This window comes from Panthera pardus, unplaced genomic scaffold (assembly GCF_024362965.1).
Source record: "Panthera pardus isolate Hobbes unplaced genomic scaffold, ASM2436296v1 HiC_scaffold_24, whole genome shotgun sequence".
Lineage (NCBI taxonomy): Eukaryota > Metazoa > Chordata > Mammalia > Carnivora > Felidae > Panthera > Panthera pardus.
This window is the reverse complement of record NW_026526810.1, coordinates 87990660-88015048: the sequence shown is the minus strand read 5'-3', so window position 1 is coordinate 88015048 and position 24389 is coordinate 87990660. Positions and strand designations below refer to the sequence as shown.

General features: G+C 40.2%; 1 protein-coding gene across 2 annotated transcripts in view; it reads left to right on the top strand.

Moving 5' to 3' along the window:
• The first annotated feature begins 427 nt into the window (after positions 1–427).
• Positions 428–24389, top strand: part of MDGA2 (MAM domain containing glycosylphosphatidylinositol anchor 2) — an 857656-nt gene continuing 833694 nt past the window's right edge. For both annotated transcript variants that reach the window (XR_002080692.2, XM_019451903.2), the window contains exon 1: positions 428–1025. Coding sequence is in view for 1 of the 2 variants with exons in the window: in XM_019451903.2 (XP_019307448.1) it covers positions 746–1025 (280 nt within the window). In the remaining variant the exon portion in view is untranslated. The remainder of the gene's footprint in view (positions 1026–24389) is intronic.

Sequence of the window (24389 nt, the reverse complement as noted above, 5' to 3'; positions counted from 1 at the left end):
TTTTGGAGAACGGTGGTGGTGGCGGCGGCGGCGGCTGAGGCTGTTGCCCGAGAGAGCTCCAGACGCACACTCTGCTCCTCTTCGGTCCCTCTCCTCCTTCTCCCCCCCCCTCCCTTCCCTGCCTCCCCACCCCCGTCCCCCTGGCCCCACTCCTCCTCTTCCTCCTCCTCCTCTTCCTCCTCTCCCCGCTCGGAGATGCGAGCCTGTATCGTGTAACAGGATTGGCGTTGCAATGGCAACTGATGGAATGGGGGAAGGCAAGACAGCAGGGCTGGGGGCTCCGGACTGCGGGCGGGCGGGCCGCTGCCGCCGCTTGACGCTCCTCCGGGGACCTTCGCGAGTTACTTTGTAAAGGCGAATCCACGCGAGGAAGCCCCTGCTCCGAGCCGCGAGTCAGAGGCCACTTCCTGCTCCGTGGCTGTTCCTGCTCCGTGGCTGCCCGCGTCAGGCTTGCAGCGCTCGGCACCCCCGGCCCCTGGCCCGCGCCCGCCGCCAGCCCAGCGCGCCGCCGCCGCCGTCGCTGCGGAGACTCGAGCCCGCTACCCTGAAGAACACTTCGCCTCCCGGTCCCCTTCCCATCACGCCCCCTGCTCCTCCCCGGCGCCTGCGATTTTCCCAGGCGCCCGGTGTGAGTGCTGCGTGCGTGTGAGTGTGTGTCGGGGTATTGTGTTTTGGGAGTGTGTGTGTGCGTGTGTGTGTGCGTGTGTGTGTGTGTGTGTGTGTGTGTGTGTGTGTGTGTGTGTGCATGAGTGTGGGGTGTGCGGGGCTTCTGCGCTCCGCTCACGGCCGCCGCCGGAGAAGGACAGACGGACGGCGCTTCCTTCTTCGGCGAGCGGTTCCTGGGCACCTCGGCTCGGCCCGGGCGCGAGTGGAGCGCGCTCGGCTGGCCGCCGGCCTCCGGAAGGTCCCGCTGCATCCCCCCTGGGCTGGATATGTTCATGTTCACGTGAAGATGGATTTAGTGTACGGTCTCGTGTGGCTGCTGACAGTCCTCCTGGAAGGGATCTCTGGCCAAGGAGTATACGGTGAGTGCAATCGCGACGGTATCGTGACCTTGTGATTCTTAGGCAACATAGGCTGGCGAGCGAAAATGCACGACTCGCGCCGTTCCGGGGCCCCTCCCGGCGTGGTATTTGATTTACACTTCATCACGTTATTGGGAGCGGTGAGGAGGCAGCGAGCGCGCTGCGGGTTGGGTTGCGAGCCGCTCCCCCAGCGCCTCGGTTGGGGCTGGGAGTTGGGTCGAGCCGGCAACATTGCACTCTTGCGAACGAGTGGCTTTGCACTTGATTTATCCCCGCTGGGGAACAGAGCTCTAGCAGTCCTTGATTTAATAATGATTTGGCTCCTTGCATTGCCGCGGTGTCTGTGCCGTGGTTTCCCCCGAAGGGAAGCTCCGAATGTGACCCCAGTGAGCTCCCCATCCCTCTCCGTCTCCCGCCTCCTCCTTTTCTCCACCTTTTCCTTTTTTTTTTTTTTTTTTTCCTTCTTCTTCTTGGTGAATGCTTACATGACTTCGTTTTCCGGCTCAGGAAGTGGGGTGACAATTGAGTTGCGTTCTGCACCAGCGTTGCCATGAATACTGACTTGGGGAGGGGAAAATAGCAGGCAAGATTCTCGGTGCCAGACACAATTAAGGGACATGTTTATGTGAATGGATGAGCAAATGCATGAATGAACGGATGGCCAAGTCTGCGCGTCTTGGCTCCGGGGCAGGACACCAGCTCGCTGCAACAGGAACACAAGGACAGTTCTCTGGAAAACCCAGGTTTGGGCCGGTTAGGACCGAGAGAAGGGCGAGCTTGTTAATTTGGAGATTTTTAAGTCCTCAAGAGCAGATCTAGGTTCCTTTGCCTGTCAGCAGTTGGCACCCTTGGCTTTCGGGATTGAAAGATACACTCACTCACACACACACCCAGACTCTGGTTGAAATGTGCCTCGTTTCCTGGGACCAGCAGGCAGTGCCACAAAGGAAACATAACTTTTGTGATCTCAGAGGTATGGTAGGAAGGTTAAGAGAACAGCTATGGAGGGGACAGCAGCCACCACTCTGCTACAGCTCTCCTAGGGTCAGGGTGTGCTGGACACTCAACTGCTGCCTTTGGTATCACTCCAGGGTTTGGACCCCAGCGCTGCACTGCTAGGTCAATGGCTGTCCCTGGGCAAAGGGCATGAGTGTTTGTAGAGCTTTCCCTGCAGACCCTGGAACTTACTGCAGAGTGGGTGTGGGTGCAAGGGGACTTTGAATACTTAAACTCTCTGGGAACGTGGTGTGTGCCATGGGCAGGTGTGTGGGGAAGGAGGCAGGAGATCTGACCCAGCCTTTTTTTACTGTCTCTGCTGTGTTTTTCCTGGCTTGAGTGTTTGAGGTGGTGGTCAGGAGGGGGTTGGGAGGGGTGAGCTTTGGCCATCCAGCGCTCCATCTGCCACTTTTCTTTCTTGTCTTCCTAGTTCCCTTTTTGGCTCAGGCCAGAAAAGTTTCACTTTCTCCTACCTCTGTGCATCTTAATTTCTCCTCTCTACCCAGCCCCTCTTTCCCAAAGGAAAGAGAACCCGCTTGAGGTGGTGGTGGTGGTCATGATGGTGGTGTGTGTGTATGTTGAGAGAGATGTTGAAACTCCAGGCAGATCTTACTGCTTGGCTGACAGCAGGAGGTGGGGCCTTGAGGAGGGCAAGAATTCACTTATTGCTCTTTTGACTTCTGAACATCTTAGAGTGGCTGAGATGCTAGGGATAGAGGAATATTGGAGATAGAGCCTTATGAAGGAGCTGTTCCTTAACATGGGGGAGTCTGGATTCCTTTAATCCCATATCCAAGTCTTTATTTCTTTTTCATTTGTTCAGATCATTCCAGCTAAGAAGATTAAACAACAACTCTGTGTGTGTGTGTGTGTGTGTGTGTGTGTGTGTGTGTGTGTGTAGGAGATAATGAGAAGTTAGATTCGGGGATGGCAGGACATGCTGGAAGTGTCTGGATTAGAAAGGCATGGTACCATTTTCCTGTCACTTTTTGTCATTCGGATTATAAATCCTGGCACGGTTTCATTTTGGGCAGTGGAAGGGTAAGATCTAAGAGTGGAAACAAGTAGGAAACAGTTGCATTGAAATAATGCCCATGATGCTTAACAACAAAGGGGAATGCAGTTCTGCCACTGAGCTAATCACTGTGATGAAGGTAGTGGTCTTTTTTTTTTTTTTTTTTCTTCTGTTTTCTTTTAATATTGGTGTGGCTATTAGGCATCTGGCTTGGATTAGAATGGGGTTTTTGTGAAAATTAATCCACATCCCTGGTCCTTATAAATGTTACAGCTACTAGGTGGGTGAAAAAATTTATTTATGTATTAGTTTTTAAATATGTTCTAGCACAAGAGTTAGGTTCTCACAGTGGGAACTCCTAACCTTCAGCATCAGCCTCACCTGGAAACTTGTTAGAAATGCAAATGATCAGGCCCCTCCCAGACTTTCTAAATCAGAAATTCAGAGTGTGGGACCCAGCAATCTGTGTTCCTTACCTTAGGTGATAATTGTGATGTATGCTTAAGTCTGAGAAACACCGATAAGGACTTCAGATTTCATTGCTGTGACTGTGTAAATCATGACACCCTTCTTAACCTAAAGTAGTTTGAATTTTATTTGTCGAAATGTTTATAGTGAGTTTATGTAGGTATAAAATATTGATCAGTTGTGGAAAGGACATAGACATAAGAGTTAGTGTAAGGTTATAAATTGTGTTTTGAACATTTTATTTGAAGAACCATGAAAACGAATAAGTAAGAAAGCAGGGCAGTTGTAAACAGACTTTAAAGATCTACATTGGAATTTCGCTACCATAAAAATCTATGTCCCTTTATCCCTTTGTATTTGCTGATGTAAAACCATTCATGTTACACACAAAGTATTATTTCTTAATGTTTCCTTCTACTAGCTAAGTTAAAGGGGAAATAAAAATTGTCTTATAGTTAATTCAGACAAAATTATTTCATTGCAGCCTCAAGTTAACTTCATGATTTAGAAATACGTCATTGCAACTTTTCTTTGAAATAGCTAGTCAGTCCCTTCATTCTTCCACTTCTTGGCTGGAAAACTCTGAGCGTGAAATTCAGGTTTTTTTAAGTAATTGAGAATATTTTGTTTTAATGCACAGATTATATTGTTTTGAGTAACTATAATCTTATTCCTCTTGTGCACAATTAGCTTTGGCACCACGTTCAATACTTATGTTGTAAAAGTGTGTTCTGTAGACCCAGGAACTTACTGTTATTTATCTTGGAATATTGTTTAGGAAACTTACTGCACAATAGCTGAGATTTGTGTATGTGTGGCATTTAGGTAAGGGAAATTATCCATCAGTTTATATCTGTCTGTCTACCCCCCATCAATAATTCTGATGTCATTAAAAAAGACATTTAAAAACTGGCATTTTCCTGTATGTCTCTTAACTATCCCACACCAGAGATAGTATTACAGGGATATAAATTATTTGAAAACACTTCTGAAAGGAAAATTGGAAAAAAAAATAATTCTTTATAACAAAGCAGCATTAAAAAAACATTCATGTAGACTTCCTAAGACAGCTGTTAAATATTTTGATGGATAATACTCATTTGGAGATATCTATATTTGTGTAGTTTTTAAAATCCATTTTCTTGAGTTACAGATTTGACTTTCTTGAATTTTAAAAAGTTATTTGTATTCAAAGTTTTTTTCCTGAGAATACTCTTGGAATTTCAAAGTTTTGTTTTAGTTTAATTTTTACTTACACTGAAAACCAGAGTCCTTAAATGAACAGTGAAATGGTATCAACTTTTGGTATTATTTTGTTGGACTTCCTTTGTATTAGTTTTAGGATACCTGATTAAGCATAGCATCAAGGGTCACAATAAACCTCAGCTATATGTATACTTAACTGAAATACTTAGAGCCAAGCGATCAAAGCATTTTCCTAGTTTTGAAAGTTTTCTTTGTAAGTTTTTCTGTAGTTTGGGCTGTTTAACTGTGTTTTCTAGAGATCTTACATCTCTAGAATCATATATTGAGAATCCTATCTCCCATTGACTTCTCAGTTGTTTTGCTAAAAAAGAAAAAAAAAAAAACTACTGTATTGCCACACACTGTATTTTTACTTCTGGCCTATCATGCCCTTAATTTCCAAGGAGACTCATAAAAGATTATAACTGCATTACCACAAGACAAATCTACAAGCGAAAAACAAAATAAAAGTCCATGTCTGAATGGTTTTTAATGGGAGCCAATCGACCAGTGAGTAGGTATCCTGAAATGGTTAATGCACCATCTGTATAGTTCCCAGGATGTGCTGGAAATAATAAATAGAATAAGTTTATCAAACATATGTGTATGACAAATTAGCAAGCTATATTCACTCAATTCCAGTAATATCAATTAATATCATATAATTTAGCAATGACATTTAATGTGGATAGGAAGGATCTGGAAGATAGTTCAGCCTGTCAGTAGGTCGAATCTGAATGGACAGATTGATCCAAAGGATAAGAGGGCTCTAGAACATCAGTTGACCATTGCATCCAGTCCCAGGATGTTGCCATCCTCATGGCAAAGTTATCCTAAGTGCGTTGAATTGTGATTTTTGCCCATTTTGAGTTTGGAGAGGCCCTATGATGAGAGACTGCTTTTGGCTGAACACATATTTAGGGTGTCAGCCTATGGCAGGAGAGGGGGATATAACTTTAATAAATGTTGCTGAAAAAAATCAATCTAAAGCTCTACCACATACAGCCAGCTCTTTCTCTGTTCCCACTCTTCGCCCCACTGTTCCTATATGCAATACACGTACACATAAACAGACTCATATTGTCACCACCTTGGCCACCATCATATCACCATCACCAAGAGTGGGCTGTCCTTTGTATCTTGGGATTATTTTTGTCCATTCACGGTTGAGAATTTGCATGCAAAGTGGAGATTTATTTAAATAATATTACTTGCTCATGTCTTATAGATCCCTAGGAAGAAAGTCCTTATGTGGGCTATTAAGTATTTTAGATTGAGCAGGTTGTACATCAAGCCTAAGGAATCATTTTCTAGAGAATAAGTTAGAAAGGATGCCAGGGTGAAGATAATTAGGACTCCGATGTAAAAGTGCAGAGATGGAGTTCTGGTGAATAGAGATATCACTAAAGAAATCCAAGGAAAGCATTTTTCGTGGTCTTGATTTCTTGGATTAATTTTATTGTCTCTGATTCTGACTCTTCTTATTGATACTATACAATTATTTTTGTTTTTGTTTTATAAGGTGAACCGCCTTAAGTCTGTTTTGAGAAGTAGGCTACAAGCAAATTTTTCTGAAGGAATGTGCTCTGTATTCTTTCACAGCTTACTCTTTTAGTGTGATTGTGGTGGGACTTTCGGAGATAAGACCTACCAGCATGAGCCTTATGGGTTCAGTTTATGTCTTTTTAAGACAGTGTTAGGAACTGTGATCGTGGGTTGCTTTCTAGCTGTAGAGGTAATTCATCATTCACATTCTCTGACCTGGTCTTTATGCTTTGGGAAGAGTCTTGAAAGAGTTGGGTTTAAGGCTTACAAACCACAAAAGGCAAAGGCAGATAGATATACCAGCCTAGTCCTGGAACTGAGCTCTAGAGTGGTGCTTTCTGGCAGCTGCAGTAAACTAAGGGAATGTGCCATCAGTTCTGAGTTGAATTGGAGAATGTCGGGTACTCTTCCTTTTTGGCTATTTTGGAGGGACAAGCAAAGTATTATAATGAGGGCATTTCAGGTATGAATAGGGTGAGCGTTTCAGCTTCATTGTTATTGCTGTTAACTGAATAGTCCTACAAAATGAAATTTCATTTCTTTGTTTCAGTGACTGTCAGTGTAAATATACCACTTACATCAGACCGAATAAATGATTGCATTCATAGGAAACTGTGCCCTATTTTTATTTTCAAATCCAATTAATAAACTTTTGGGCCTATACAATTATAAAGTTTTGAGAAGAGACTATAAGATGTCATTAAATTTTCCCACTACTTTAAGACCCAATATGCCAGTCAAATGGCAGTCCTGTGTTGTTTGTGAGATTTCTTTACAGAAAGAAATTTCACAACTCTTTTTTCCAGAATGCAGGCACATCCATTGGATGGATTTTTTTCCCAACCTACTAATAAAATTTGTCATGTTGCATTATTGGGGCACACACTTATTTTCCATTTTATGCCAGTGCAATTCCATTTCTTTCTTTCTTCTGAAAAAAATGTTTTTTTATTTTGAAAGAGAGAGAGCACATGCAGGGGAGGGGCAGAGAGAGAGGGGGCAGAGGATGTGAAGTAGGCTGTGTGCTGACAGCGACAGCCCAATGCTGGGCTAGAACTCAACAACCATGAGATCATGACTTGAGCCAAAGTTGGATGCTTAACTGACTGAGCCACCCAGGTGCCCCTCCATTTCTTTCTTACTATACCTCCTTACATTGATCCCAGTTAAGCTTGTTTTATTTTGGTTTCTTACCACTTTTTCGAGATACTATACCTTTTCTAAGCTTGGTTTTACAACGCTTTATTTTCATTTCTGTTGATATCATTGATTGAATTCAGTAAGATGATGGTTTCCATTTCATAATCCAAATCACACATTCCCCAGAAATTATAATCACAGGAAATTTCAAATATTAGGAAAATATTTTTGGGCTATTACACATTTACTATAAATATATTAATTAAAGACATTGTTACGTAGCAACAAGGGTTTTAGAAATGATGAGGTAACTTATTCTTTGTATCTTTTAGTGTGCTACCTTTATAGTTTTTCATAAAAGTAGGAGACATCAGTTTCTTACTGTTCCACTCAACACTCAACTCAACACTCTACTGCTGTGTGGTTGACAGATGGGGTCAAGTATGTGACATGTTACCAGTATCTGCAAGCAGCCTATTTTTTGTTTTATTTCTTTGTAATGAGAATGGGAGGGATAAAAATCATTGAGTGATTCTGTGGAAAGGGAAACATGTCTGTCTGAAAGAGGAAAGGTTGATTCATAGCTAGGCCTCCCAGAGTCCTAAAGGACAGCAGAAAATGCAGCTCAGATCTGAAAGATGTAAGTAGGAAATAGGATGCTAGCCAGAAATGACTGTTAGAAAATGTATCCACCCTTTAAGTAATGGGGAAAAGCAAAATAATTTTTTTTCTGAAGTAATTAGAACTTTGTTCATGTGTGTCAAACAGAAGAAGTAAAATGTTTGCCATTTGCCTGAAAAACATCTTCAGGAAGATTTTTCTGGTCTCCTGAAAGGGAAAGATGAGGAACTCTTAAATAGAGGCTATGGTCCTGCAGACCACATTATCCTTCTTACTAATTAATTGTATGACTTGGGTACATAAGGACAGAGAGTCACAGATTAAGCATCAGGGCATTCTGTTATTTCTGAGTGGGCTGTGGATAACGTGTAGCTGTGTGGTGTAAAGGCTGTGAACTGAAAGAGTTTATAAGTTAATTGAAGAGACAAAACTAAATGGGGAAACAGACAAAGTAAGGCTGTAAGAAATATATAAGTTTGTGCCTAAAAAACAGAGAGCAGTTACCGTTGATATTATGGATGGAGGAAAGTTGAAAAAGCTGATACATCCTAAGTTGAGCCTTGAAAGTAGGTTGGCATAATACTGATAAAGAAGGTGGAAATGCACTGCCACCACACAGATCCCAGCTATAGGAATCATGGTGCATAAGGAAAAATAACCCTAGAATGCATATCTAAGAAAGCTTAAGCTATTTCTCCAAAGTATACCCAACTAGAAAGATATTATCTGCCATTTAGCCTCCACCTTCCCCTGCAAAAGTCTGTAAGTCTGGGAAATAAATTTCATTGTGTGATATTCTAGAATGTGCTCAGATATTTATGTCCACCAAGATTTTGGATTTGGTCAGTTTGAAGACAACTGACTGCTCATTAGAAGATAAGACAGTTATCAGAGCACCTTGTTGGCTCACTCATTGTGGAGCCTGCTTGCGTGCGCTCTCTTTGCCCCCCCCCCCCCACCTTGCGCGCAGCAGCGCACACGCGTGCTCTCTTTGCCCCTCCCCTGCCCACTATCTTTCTCTCTCTCTCTCTCTCCTCTCTCTCTATCTCTCTCTCTCTCTCTCTCTCTCAAAATAAATAAGGTTTTAAAAGAAACATTAAAAAAAGAAGTTAAGACAGTTGTGTTTAAAGTTCTGGCAACCTTGGGAAGCTTTGAACCTACACAGCAGTTCCTCTTGGACTTAAAGTCAAAGACTTTTCAAAGCCCTTTCAGAGTGTATACTACTTAGAAGCAGTGGACTGTGGGTCCAGAATGACTTGAAATGTCATGTTGATTTTTACAAATGTACAGCCACTGAGATGAATGCATTGTCGTTATGAAAAGTGAGGTATGTGCTTTCATTATTGTTTTTTACCCTTGTGCAAAGCAGCAAGATGTGGTTGAAAACTTGAGGAATTTAGGCTTGCTTCTGGTTCAGCTGTGTTGCTTTACTGGGTGACCATGGACAAAAATCTTAACGTCTGTATCCCTCCGTTTCCACATGCAGTCAACTGTTAGGAAAGTGGGCTGTTACATAAAGGGAAGCAAGAATAAAAATGTATGGTTGCTTTTTTATACCTGGGATAGAGGGAGAGTGCATGAAAAGTGTTCTCCATCTCCTTAAGAAAGTACACTCAGGTGTGCTAGCAATTGGACCTCATAATAGGCCTGCCATTTGGTTCTTAGAACAGAGTACAGAACTAGTAACAGAGAAGAAGTAATTTTTTTCTGGAAAAACATTCCAGTGTGTCAGTCTAGCAGAAAATAAGTGTTATATTTTAAACAGTATATCTAATATTAATATATGCATGAAAATGCTATTGATATTACATCTTGTGTGCACATATAATTGGTATTGCACCTCAAGCTAACCTCTTTCTCTCAATTTGCATAACCCTGGAATTTCTTCTACTGCTCCTTATTGGTGGGGGGGGGGGGGGGAGGGGTGGGGGGGTGGTGGCAGTGGGGAACTGCTAACCCCACTCTCTGCCTCATTTACGAGCTCCATTGAGGGGCACCTGGGTGGCTCAGTTGGTTAAGTGTCCAACTCTTGATTTCAGCTCAGGTCATGATCTCATGGTACGTGAGTTCAAGCCCCAGGTCGGGCTCTGCGCTGACAGCCCAGAGTCTGGTTGGGATTTCTGTCTTGGTCTGTCTCTGCTCTCTTTCTCTCTCAAAACTAAATAAATAAACATTAAAAAAAAAGAACTCCATTGAATATTAGTGTAACCTAAACTTTATGTGCATGAGTGTATTTACATGTGTGTGTTCAGATTATATATAAATCTTGCTTTTGTATCAAGGAGCAAGAATATTCTTCTATTTTTATTTTTTTAAATGTTTTATTTATTTTTGAGAGAGAGAGAGAGAGAGAGAGAGAGAGAGACAGAGTAAGAGCAGGGGAGGGGCAGAGAGAGGGAGACACAGAATCCGAAGCAGGCTCCAGGCTCCAAGCTGTCAGCACAGAACCCGATATAGGGCTTGAACCATGAACCACGAGACATGACCTGAGCCAAAGCTGGATGCTTAACCAACTGAGCCACCCAGGTGCCCCAAGGAGCAAGAATATTCTTAATGTCCTGCTCTTTGACACTAATTGAAAATTAGCTGTCTATAAATGTAAACTATTTGAATGGAAAAAAAGTAGGAATTACTTGTAAAAATATAAATATTTGATAGTATAAAAATAAAAACAGGGAAAATGAAAAATTATTAAATGAGGCTATTGCACATTTATTGTGTATAGCATCTAATTTTGGTCCAAAACTGACCAAAATTGCTATTTCTCACCTACTCAACTAATTGTTAAAAAAAATCTTTAGAATTAACCGAAAAGGTTGGAATTTTGTCAACATTAAACTGTGATGTATATATACATATATGTATATATATATGTGTATATATATATATATGTATATATATATGAAAACATTTTTGTACTAGTGAATTTTAATTATACTCGGCAAATACTATATTTTTTGTAGGTGAAAGTTAGTTCACATAAATAATCCCTATTCATATCACTAATTAGATGGGAAAAATTAGGCTGTCATTTGAGTATCAGGATATTAGTTAGATATTCGTTGGGAATATTGGTCAAGTAACAATATTGGTTCCGTAACAAAACCAAAGGGTCATATTTTCTTAGGACCTTAAGCAGACAAAAAATTATTAGTTGAGAATAATTTCCCCCATTATGTGGAATGAACAGTGTTGACTTAGTGAAGTAAATCACCATAAGGGCATACACAGGAGATTCTGTCATGTGCACAGATTCAACTGATGTTTTGTGTAGTTTTGGAGTTGTCAGTGTTACCTCAGTACCTCAGAATTAGTGAAGTTATTATCAACAAGCGATATAGTTAATATTTTTACCCTGCTTCTGAATTTGCTCCTTGTTTCATGGTTATTCTACACTGTTATTATGATTCTCCCCTTGTTCTTTTATTCACTTATATTTATCATTTGGTTCAATTTTCACACTGGACTATTCCACCTGTACTGTTCCCCTGTGTAGAGCTGCTATATTAGTTTTATTTTTTAAATTAACAAAATGTTTATTTTTGAGAGAGACAGAGTGCTAGCAGGGGGAGGGGCAGAGATGAGCTGTCAGCACAGAGCCCCATGCGGGGCTTGAACCTATGAACCATGAGATCGTGACCGGACACTTAACCGACTGAGCCACCCAGGCGTCCCTACTATATTAATTTTAAAATTTGCAGTCTTACTTCACAATCAGTGCTCAATCTTTGGGTGATTTTATTCTCACTTTCTCATGTATAGATTCATCTACGTATCATTGCATAAGGAGATGCAAGTCTGTTCTGTCATGACCACTCCCTGCAATATTTAAGCTACATGGTGACATCATCGCTGTGAAGATTAGGGTTTCTAAACTTCCCATTCTTTACCTAAGACAAGAATAACCCCAGGGGGCTGCAGCCTTTTACTCAGAGGCTACTTATTCTCTGATTATTTCCTGTGCTTCACTAACAAACATCTCTCCAGTTGCAGCAGCTGGGGTTGAAAGTCTCCTTTCTGCTCACTGTGACTTCATGATTTTACCATTGAACTCTATTCTAATTATATGTTATTTGGGTGAGCACTTCAAAAGCATCTAAGTTTTTAGTTTTCTATCATCATTAAAAACAAACTTGTTCATACCTCCACTCTAAACTTCCTTATGCGAAGGAAGTACTTTGAAACCTTTATGGCTTACCCACCTCTTCAGTTTCAGAGAAATATTAAAAGACTCTTATCTGTCTAGATATAAATAGATATGCACACACTATAAATGTATAGTTGTATATAGAGCATATATGTATATGCTCTAAAAATATAGTCACCTATATTAATTGTGTTTATGTATGTGTGTATGTGTGAGTGTGTTTGTGTATTCATAGAGTAGGTGTCCTGGATTAGTATACATTTTAGATTAAGCTGGAGGAATTGGATGGCTTTCCAGCTTCTCTTGCAGAGATGACTCTGATTCAGTGTTGTCAGCAGGGCATGCAATCTGTTAACTAACATTCGTTTTGTTTTTAAATATCCCTTTGTGATACTTTCATGTTCTTCTTGTTCACCAGTTTACATTACCTCTAGAAACTTACATTACTTGTCTTTCCTTCTGTTTTTTGCAGTTGACAGAAGAGAAGTTTTTCTTAGCTGCATAATAGCACTACATGGTCAGTTTATTTTGTTTGCAGTACAGTAATGAGTACACTTGAAGCCCAGTGTCACTGGTATTCTGAGAAGACCATCCCCCGTGTCTATTGGCCAGGTCTTTACAGTAGGTCTTTTCCCCTTTTTAGTGAGCTTTTAGAGCATCAGACATATCTGTATCCAAATGAGGATACTAAAATTCATCTATAAACTAAATTTAGGTAACTTGAATTATATGCCTTCTTTTTCTATTATTGAAAAAGAACTAAAAATAGGATCTAGTAATTTTTTTGATAAAATAACTGCTATTTATTAAGTGTCTGCTATTGCCACACCTTGTACTAGGTGCTTGTGCATATTATGCTATACTCTGATCTTTGGATGAGATGGATGAAAAATTAAATAACCACCATATAGTTACTTGTGCCTAAGTTTGGAATCATATATGAAGTATATGTAAAAATAAGTATTTGTGTATATTGTTATATGTATTATTAAGCTTTATTCATATATGTGTGTATATAACTTCCTATGATTAAAACATGCAAGTTAGCTCATGTGCCATACATGAAACTTACCTCAAACAGTATATATATGAAATGCAAATTGTGTGATAAATTCTAGCTTTTTGCCCGAGAAACATATATAGGCAGCTAAAGTCAGCATTTTATATCCTTCAGCCTTCTTTTTTAGGAAGATAGGATTTATAATTTTGTTTTTTTTTTCTTTTTTAGAATTGAAATGCCCATACTGAGGGCTCTCTCTGGTGTCATTTATTTTTGGACTGAAGGGATATTTTAAGCTTATTCATAATTAGTGACCTGTAAAAATGAAGACATGGCTCTACTAGATATTCTGCAGAAGTAGTTCTATTCTTCCATGTAAAATAGTAGGCATGTGCTTATAAAAAATAACCACTGTCAACTGTACTGCTTTATTTTCCCTCAGGCTGATTAGCAATCACTGGCCTTGGTAAGATTAATAGTTAAATGTCATATTTGGCCTCATTTTGCCTTGAGATCCCTCCAGGTACTGCTTGGGTTTTTTTTTTTTTTTTTTTTTTTTTTTTGCTCAGAGTTAATTGAGGGGACTATATCAGCGGGTTCCTTTTTCTTAAAAATCTTGTTGTGCTCAAGAGGACAGTTGATTGCAAGCTCTGTTCTTCTCTTAGCTGCCAGTGAGCTCCTGAAACCTCAAAGCTTACAAATTAGTGCAGTTTAGTGATTTGTTTTAGGCTTTTAGCTACGGCATTTGCTACCATAAAAGCCATTTTTCCTATGCCTTTTGAATGCAGTGATTGTGTCATATAGTATAACCCTGTACCATTCTGGCTATTGTGTGATTGATACAGAAACTGCTTCGATAGGAAACCATTTCAAGAGAGAACAGGAAAGGTATTATATTCGGCTGTAGTGCCATGCATTTCTAAGCAGCTGATGTTTTCTTTAACTGATAACCACCCCCCAAATTTTCAGAGGCTATTGAGCCTTTAGAACTTTAACTCTTAATTCAGTCTGGCTGCAAAGAGCAACGCCTGAAGTTCATTATACATTCACATTTCATTAATTCATTAATTCTGTAGGATGACTTTGTTGTTATTGTATTTTCAAGTCATACCTCTTTAAGAATGTGGAGAAATGTTAATTTAGTGAATTTTTCTCTAAGCAGTAATTTGCTCATACCTGAGCCAAATACTCAGAACTCTTGATATACGGCTTTTTGCACACTGAAAATTGTAATAATATTGTCAAATGGAGCAGGCCATCATATGTTTTGTAATCTTTTTTTTAAAGTTTTTTTTTTAAGTAAACTCTACCCACAACATGGGGCTCGAACTCACAACTCCAAGATCAAGAGTTACATGCTGTACGAACTGAGCTAGCCAGGTGCCCCATGTGTCTTGTAATCTAACAATCTCAAATTACACTGCAAGCCTTTGTAAAGGAATGGATTCAAGGATGAGTCAAATCAAAGTTCAAAATAGTTTAATCATAGATTTTATGTTTTTACTACCTCACACATTTAACACTATATTTGGGAGTACTTGCAGAAGAGAGTACACCCTATTTTTGTCTTTCTCTACTTCCAATTTTTGTATTTTGTGATACCTTAGATACATACTCTATTTTGGATGAAGGTGGATGGTGCCTTAAAGATTGAGGTATAAAATTATATACCTAAGATTTAAGTACATCTCTATGTTATGTTTTACCCTTTATTTCAGTAATATATAATGTTAGCAATTAATAGTCGTTCAATTAAATGTCTAAAAAAGCTGGAATAGATTCTTAAACAAAATAAAGAATGACTGTGATTTTCAAGTATCTTGTGAAACCTGAAAATGCCATTTAAATATCTGTAGTTGTGACAAAACTTAAAGTCTAGATATTTTCTAAGATTATTTTAAGATTGCTCTAAGAATATTTTCTGGTGGCTTAACTATTGACAGCTTCTTATTCATTGTACGTAGCTGTCATCCTCCCAACAATTATCTTGACATTGTAGAGATTTTCTCATTGTTAATGAAAGACTCACCATTTCTACAAATGGGAAGTTATTGACAAAGCAAATAAATGAAAACCATTAAAGCAAACTTCCAACATACTACTGTATGCTGCTCTGGGGGTTAGATTTTCAAATTACATAGGGAGAGGCAGGTATCTTAGCCTGGTTGTAATATTGGCCTGGAAACAGGCAGATCGCACTGGAATAGATTTATGTTTATTACAAGAAATAGTTGGGTGTAGGTCATGGGGACTGGTAGGATGGATCAAGGCAGAATGAGAGATGTCATCAGACGTTGGCTTCCTAGGAAATGAACACTGAGGTGAAGATTCACATGCCAGTCACTCATTAGGGAGTGCTCTCTGTACTCCCTGTAAGGGAAGGAGGGAGCCTAGATTGAGTAGAGGAAGAAGTTGAACCGTGATTCAGTTGCAGCAGAGTCCTAAGCTGAGGTGATGGGAACTGTGAAGCTGGGATGGACCTTCAGAGGTGTTCCAGATAGAGGAAAATTCCTTTCTACCTACTTTTCTACCAATTGCGAGATGTGTGCTGCCCCTGGGTAAGATGGCTCCCTTTAGTAGAAGGCAAATCCTGGGAGGAACTCAGCTGTAAGCAATCAGCAGGCAACACTCTTAGAAGCTGGGAGAATGAATGTCTTTATGTAGAAGGGATTCTGAATAAAACACATTTTCTACATGTCACTCTTTATGGTTTTCATATTTGGTTGCTTATGAGAGTTCATCCCATTGGAGAACTGGTCCTCTATAAGAAGAAAGTTAGTGGGATGAACGTCAGCCCCTGCTACTGTGCCTGAGCTCAGAACCACATCTGATATTTATCATCCCCCCTTTTCTACCACCCCTTCTAGGAGCCTCCTACCTGCAGCTGGCAGCTCTGAAGTGACCCTGAAGAGCCTGGGATCATGGTTATAATGCCCATCTCAGGCTGCTTCCACAGATACTGCATTAGTCAGTTTGCTGTCAGAATCAGTAGGGCAGCATAAACAGATACATAGACCAGGGTCCCTGGGTACTAGGTGTCATCTTCCCTTCACATCGTGTTACAGCAGTCTTTCCTTTTCTTAACAGTCAGACTTAGTTATCCCTCCCTGAAAGGCTACTCCTTTCTTGGCCTGTTTATCTTCAGCACATAGTGGCTGGGTGGAAGCTGTCACAAGAGTTCAGGGCTCTTGCTGTTGTCCCTGGGGAAAGTGTTCCCCTCTGGGGACCAGGACATCTTAGCCACACAGAATTTAGAACTCTAGGGACTGAGAGCACAGGGACCCCGTGTAGGTTACTAGCAATGAAGTTCAATGGGGTTCTTGGACTTGTGTATTCTACTTACTAGGGACACAGCTCCACATAATGGTCATTAATTTAGGGCTATATCAGGTCCTAGGCGTGTGGTGCCCAGTCCACTCAGGCCGTTGTCTCCAAGCTGCTACATCAGCTGCTCCTTCAAAATACTGTTCTATTATTCTGTCTGGCCAGCAGCTTTGGGACAGCACATGATATGATAGAACCAGTAGATTTTATGATCATAAAATATACTCATTGCTGTACCTTTTTTTCCTCTTCAGTGGATCCCTTTGTTTAGTACAATTTTATGAGGGCTCCCATTTGGGTGGATCATATATTCTGAAAGCCCTTGGATCGAGGTGCTTGCTGATTATAGGCAGTAGATTATAAATCCATACCCAGAATATCTGTCAGTTCTAATCAGGATGACTCTGCCCCTTCATGTATGAATGGGGTCCAGTGTAGTCAGTTACCACCATAACAGCTGGTTATTCTCTTTGAATGGTATATATCAGGGTCTCTCTTACTGGTCAGTTGGTCACTTAGCAGTAGCACTAGCTAGATAAGCCTTGATGATTGGGAGCCTGTCTATGCTGCTTGCTTTGTGCATGTTGCCTGTACTTTTCTCTGTGGCTGCTTCCTTCTTGCACCTGTTGAACCAACACTGTGGTAACTGATGGCAAGCTGACTGATGTCAGCTGGTCAAGTCATTCTATCTATTATGCTGTTTATTGCCTTACTCTATTTATTGCTTTACTCTAATTACTACTGCTCTGTAAAAAGCCATCCCAACGTAGTGGTATAAAATGGCCATTTTATTATATTCATGGATTCTGTGGTCCAGGAGTTCATACAAGGGACAATCATAATGGCTTATCTTTGTCCCATAACTTCTGAGCCCTTACCTGGGAAGACTTGAAAGCAGAAGATGAGTTGACATCTGGGGACTGGAATCATCTGGGGACATCTTCACTTACATGTGAGGTAGTTGATTCTGGCTGGCAGCTGGGACCTCAGCTGGGTTGGCAGATGGAAAGCCTATAAGTGACCTCTCCATATGGGCTCTCTCATAGTTTGGGGTTCATCACACCACAGTGGCTGAATTTTAAAAGCATGTGTCCCAAGAGGGTAGAAGTGGTCTTGATCTTACCCAAGAAGTCACATGCACTGATTCTAAAGTAATCTGTCCTTTGAGGCAGAGATACAGGTCCACCCAGGTTGAAGGGAAGGGACTATAGGTCTTACTGCTTGATGGGAATAGTGTCACGTTCACCTTAGAAGAAGGATTTCTGGGATTAGAGAGATTGTTGCAGGCTTCTTTAGAAAATGCAGTCTGTTACATGCCTCTTTCATGGTGGAAGCAAATACGTGTAAGACAAAGATCTGTCAACTTTATGCCCATTCCCATAGGTACATTTGCATGTCTCTTCCCCTGAGTTATTGTTGCTGATATTCTATTATTTCTCTTTCCAGTCCTCCAACCAACCACCCAGCCAGTCTATTCACTGCTGCCAATGAGTGTATATGTGTGTGTATTCTCCAGCAACTTTTCTTTCCACATGAAGTGTATGATTACCAAAGCTCAGCATATTGAGTGTATTTCCCCTCATTGCTGTCTTTGAAGGAGCTTCAGGGCAGGTGCAGTACCTCTTTAGTTTGTGACACATATCAAGCCAACCCATCTGTGGAACATTATTGGACATGGTGGTCCCGTATGGGACTTTTCATAAAGTCATGGGTATGAGTTGAGGGTAATGAGCCAGTGCTCTTTACCCAGGGTAGATGTAGGGGTCTGGACTGCCTTGCTTACTTGTGCATTCTCTTGTCAACTTGTGTTGGGTCTCAGATGTACTATTTTCACCTATTAATGGGTTGCTACTGGACCTGCTTGATCTTACATCACTTAACTGACACAATCTAGCCTATAGTAGGCATTTTTGCTTATATAGCCTCTTAATAGCCTATGGTCAGGTATTCTGCCTGAACAAGGCCCAGTAGTACATCATAAACTAATTTTCGAATGATTTATAATTCTCTGCTGCAAATGGCATGGGCTTGCTCAAAAACCTTAGGTGTCTATGTCGCGATTCTCTTTCTGGGACTTGCCTTAAACTCTGCATGGTGATTTCTCTCACCAAAGATACTTCTATCCTGACCCAAGCTTCAGGATTTCTTCAGTGCCACCTGTAACTTTTGCAAAGTCTTTGACTTTCCTGGGCCTCACTCCAACCCAGCATCTTTCTGTGGGACATGGTAAGTAGGTGACAGCAGTATTTCCAACATGGGGTATGTCCCTTCTGAATCAAAAGAGTCCTGTTAGGGATTTTGCTTCTTTCTTATTGATGAGCAGTGTGAGATGCAATAATTTGTTCTTTGGAAGAGTTGTCCTTGCATTCCTGAGGTCTTAGACACCTAAAACTTTCACTGATTAGGTGTTCTCTGTCCTCCGCACGTGTCTTACCAAAGCCTGTAAAGTACTTGCCACTTTTTGCTTATGTGGCCCACTTAATAAAATTTATCGATATAATGGATTAATGTAATATTTTACACAATGTTCAGTAAGTTCGGATACTTTCAGAATAGATTATGACAGAGAATGAAAAACTTACAGTCTTGAGTCAGCATGGTAGAAGTATACTGCTGTTTGCTCTATATGAATGAGAACTTCTTTTGGTTCTCCTTTTTATTAGAGATGGATAAGAATGTGTTTGCTAGGTCAGTTTGCCAAGTACCATAAAGTTGTATCAGTCTGTTATAGGAAAGATACCACAACTAGCCAAGCATCTACAATTGGGGATTCTGCTTGGTTGAATTTGTAGTGGTCCTCTCTCATCTTCTGGCATCAATCTGGTTGTATTGACCTGACTAGAGAATAAAATTAGGACGTAATGCCTCCTTTAGGGTTTTAAGCATGATGCTAATATCTTCCATTCCTCCCAATAAACAATGTATTTGTGATTTGCTGTCTTGATTTAGGGTTGGGATAATAGGCATTTTAGAGAACCCCCTCACCCTGGCTGCCACTCGGCTGTTCTTATGATTAATTGAGCCAACATTGCTTCTGATGCTTAAGTGCCTCAGACTGGCCTCTGTTATTTAGAGACCCTGTTGTTCCCACTGCCATCAGAGAATCAAGTTCCATATGACATCTCCTGGTGTTTGTAACCTCAGCAATGTGGAGACCCCCTCACCCTAGCACTCACACCACTCAGTTGGTGAATTTTCTGGCTTTAAGTAGCATAAGCACTCAAGCTTTACTACTTCTGTTAATCTTTTAAAGAGAGTCTTTGTTAGTCACTGCATGATAACAACACATTGTTTGGCTTGTCCCAGTTCTAGAAAGCCTGGAGATAATGAAACAATAATCATACCTCCTCTTCCCTCCCCCAAATAACCAGTAGTCTTGGTAAAATTTTAAAATGCTTCATTGTCTAACACTGCATTTCTACATCTGACCAATCATATATTTGATTTCCAAGGGGATTGTTATAGATCAAATTGTGGCCCCAATGCCATATGTTGAAATACTTACCCCCAATGTGACTATATTTGGACATAAGGCCTTTAAGGAGGTAATAAAAGTTAAATGAGGTCATAAGGGTGGGACCCTCATCCATTGGGCTGGTGTCCTTATAAAAAGAGGAAAAGACATTAGGAAAGTGTGCACTCAGAGGTGAGGGCACAGCAAGAAGTGGCCATCTGCAAGCCAAAGAGAGAGGCCTCTGGAGAAACCAACCCTGTCAGTACCTTAACCTTGGATTTCCAGCCTCCAGAACTGCAAGAAAATAACTTTATGAGACACCCAATCTGTGCTATGTTGTTATGGAAGCTTTTGTTTTATAATACAGGGGTCAGTAAAAGAAAGTGACTACAATAGCACAAGTCCATCCCCCTTATTAGGAATAAAATACACTCTTATGATCCCCTTTTCTATTATGTAGAAATTTTCTACTATGTGGACTTCTATTTCACCTAATAAGGGTGTTACTTGCAAGTCAGATTTGCAAGGCTTTCCTTCCAGTGTCATTGCATCATTTCCTGGGGTCCTCACAAGGATGTTAATAAATCCTTTATCCCAGGAAGATGCTCCCATATCAAAAAACTCTCCATTGTTCACCTTTATATGCTTTCCTATCTTATTCCAGCATCCTAAGGATTCATTTCTGTACATACTCTTTTAGCTCCTGCTAGTACCTATTGGCTAAATCCATTTCCTTCAGAGCATAGTGGCTTTTCTTCCTCGGAAATTTTAACATCTCCATGACTGGGTTATGTAGTAATTTAACCCTGGTTGTTGGATTAACTACCAGTAGGATGTTTAAGAGTAGATTCTAAGGGAGAAAAGTGTTGTCTTGCTAGGCAGAGGTCTCTGCATCAATGAACTCTGTTTTCCGACTTTATGTTCCATTCCCTGTTGACCCAGAATCCTCAGACTCAGTCCCAAAGTTACTCTACTGACTCTGCAGGCAATGTTCTATAGGTTCTGTGGCTCTTGTGGGTGTTGTCCTTTTCCTCTCTTTGTAGGCTCAGCATATCACCAGCCAGTTGTGATTTATTCCTGGTTTTTGACCCATTAGGCAAGAGAGAATGTGGTGGCAGGTCCTGAGTGGGGCTAGTGTCCTCTTGCAGAGAATTGTCATTGGAATTGTCTTCAAGGAGGAAGGAGGAAGCACTAGCTTTGGACAGGGAGGAGTGTGCCCCTCTGTAGGCACACAGAGTCCAGAGGGGCCTGATGATCAAGATTGGTGAGTGTATCAAACCTGATGTTCATTTCTTAGATTTCCAGGCTCCACATCTTCCCAGTTAAGCCCTTTACTTTGATGTAGCTGACTTTCCAGGTAGATTCAACTGTATCCAGAGCTCCTTACCTTATAATTAAGTTCTGGACATGATCCCCTCAGGATTCTTTTACCCTCTGTAGGAAATGGTATTGTTTTTGTTTACCGGCAAGGAGGCTCTCTTGCTTTCACAGTTCACTTTAAACAGATGATTGTATTAGTTTTCTATTGCAGTTTTCACAATGATGACAACTTAATACTTCCATATAATTTTTGTTACAGATCAGTAGGTCAGAAGTCTGCTCTGTGTCTCACCGGGCTAAAGTCGAGGGGTCAGCAGGGCTGTGTTGATTTCTAGAGGCTGTAAGGAAGAATCCACTTTCTTGTCCTTTTCACCTTCTAGAGACTGCCCTTATCTTTTGGCTCATGGCCTGTTTTTCCATTTCTAAAGGTCATACTGTTGCATCTCTTTGTTCCTTTCTTCCTTCCTAGTCACATCTCCCTCTCATTACTTTGGTCCAACCCTAAAAATCCAGGATATTCTCTGTTTTAAGGTCAGCTAGTTAGCAACCTTAATTACATCTGCAACCTTAATTTCTTTTTGTCATGCAACCTAGATATAGTCACAGTTTCAGGGAATTAGGAAGTGGACATCTTTGGGGAGAGGCAATTTTCTGCTAAACACAGTAAAAAAAAAATGATGTCTGCTTCCCATTAGCTTTCTCAAATGCGTGCGTAGTTCCCAAAAATAACCGTCTGATTCTATTAACTAGTTACTCCAAACTTTCAAGTATCTGAGACATTGTACACCTTCCTTTGGTAGATCATTTCAGTTTAACTAGGTAAGACATAGATAAAATTACATGGAGCTCAGGGACTCTCCATCATAGATCTCAGCCAATCTCCACAAAGAGCTATTGTTTCTACAGTATTCTCCCTGGGATAAATGAATTTTATTCTCCTGGGAGATTCATTAACTACTCTTGTTTAGGTTTTTTGTGTTTTATAGAAAATGAACTTTTTTATTCTGAAAGGCCCTAACTATGGCAATTTCAGTTCTTATGGTAATAATTTTTTTTGTCCATCTAAGATTCTTACTGGATAATAAGGATATTCCACTGTAGCACTCATAACTACCTATAGGTCCATGAATTGGCTGTTAGAAGTTAGGGGATGAAAATGGAAAGAAGATGGGTCAGACAATACCTTTCTTCTCAGCCTGAATTTGGCTCAGAATTTCAGCTACTCTCTGTGGTGTGGTAATGTCTTGGCCAAATGTGCCGGCTCTTTAGGGATTTTTGGCATCCTTATTTCTAAGTTTTAGGTATAGTCCTTATTCATTTAACTTTTTTGAAAAATTGAAAGTTATATATTTTCTTTCCACTATCAGTTATCAATTTCTGGAGAAGTATGTGTATGTGTGTGTGTGTGTGTGTGTGTGTGTGTGTGTGTGTGTATCTGTATGTGTGTGTGAGAGACAGAGAGAGAGAGAGAGAGAGAGAGAGAGGAATGAGAATGGTATCAGAAAGATCTTTGCAATTTTAAAAGTTATTACAGAATTATAAGATACTATCTCCTTATCCACCCTCTGTTTTCTTGGTTTGCTAGTATGTGACAGGACTTATTTTCCCTCAAGAAATAATTATATAAATTTGAAAAAAAATTATTTGAAACAATTTTAATGTCATCTTTATAAGCTTTAAACTTATAAATGAAAGTCTAATTCTGTTTAAGAACATAAAAATATTATAAATGTTGAATAAATTAATATTTGAAGATAAAGGAAAAGTACTTAGTGAATTTCCTACCATTGGAGTTTGTCTTCTTTATATATAATTTAAGAATATTTATGTGTCATCTGATACTTTTATTGGTTGTTATGTATATATAATGAAAGTTCAGGTTTCTCTGTGAATAATTTATTATGTCTAATAGAACTTTTGTTCTCAGGAATAATAGATGAGAAGAATATTGGCCATATTTAAGTTTTCTGTAAATAACTTACCTTGCTCCAAACGAATGTGAGATGTCCTAATAGTACTTTATAGGAAAGGAAAATAATGATACTTTCTAACAAAAAAATCTTACATATATAACGCTTCTCTGTATCCTTAGCTAGCGCTTCCTCTTCTTCTTAATTGTAAAATATCACAGATTCTCAGAGTTCTGTCCGTGTCCTCCTTTTTTTCCGTCACTCTGCACCCTGTTGCCTTAGGCAGCTTAAATATCATCTCTGTCTAATGACTTGCAAACTTGTACTCCGTATCAGATCTTTGTTCTGGGCTCCAGACAAATATAGGTAATTGCTACATTCACATTTCTATTTACGTTGCTTAAGGGCATCAAAATTAATATGTCAAAAGTTCGGCTCTTGATCTTTGCCTAAATGTTTCTCCTCAGCCCTCCCCCTCTCATTAAAGGTCGGTCACCCATGTCTACACATGTGTTTGTATCGTCCACCTGAAAAGTCATACTTTTGACTCTGGCCTCTCCTCTACACCCCTATAACTTGTCTATCACCTTTATTGTGAATCATGCCTGCAAAACAGATCTCACGCCTACTACTGCCACCATGCTGGTCTGTGCTATTTTTGTATTTCGTCTTTGTAGATGCAGTGGTTTCTCAACTGGTCTCCTCCAGCCTCTATAGACAACCTCTCTACCTACTTCATACACCTCCATACATCCATCCACACACAAAGCCTGCATGATTTTTGAAAACATAAATCAGATTATGTCACTTCTTTCCCTTAAAAAAACATTCTGTAGTTTTTCATTCCTCCGAAGATAAATTTCAAACTTGCCATCATCCTTGTACATTACAGATGTGCCCATCTCTAGCTTCATCTTGAATTGCTTCTTTCTTTATGCGTTTTGGTGGAGACACAGTTGTTTTTATTTCACCCCGTAAAAGTGCTAGACTCCTCCCTGCATTGTACATGCTTATCTCTTGCTCTGAAATTTTCTTGCCTGTATTAGTTAGGGTTCTTCAGAGAAGCAGTACCTATCGGATGTCTGTATCTATATCTATGTATATAGTGTAAGAGATTTATTATAAGAATTTGGCTCGTGTGATTATGGAGGCTGACAAGTCCTAAGATTTGCAGTTGGT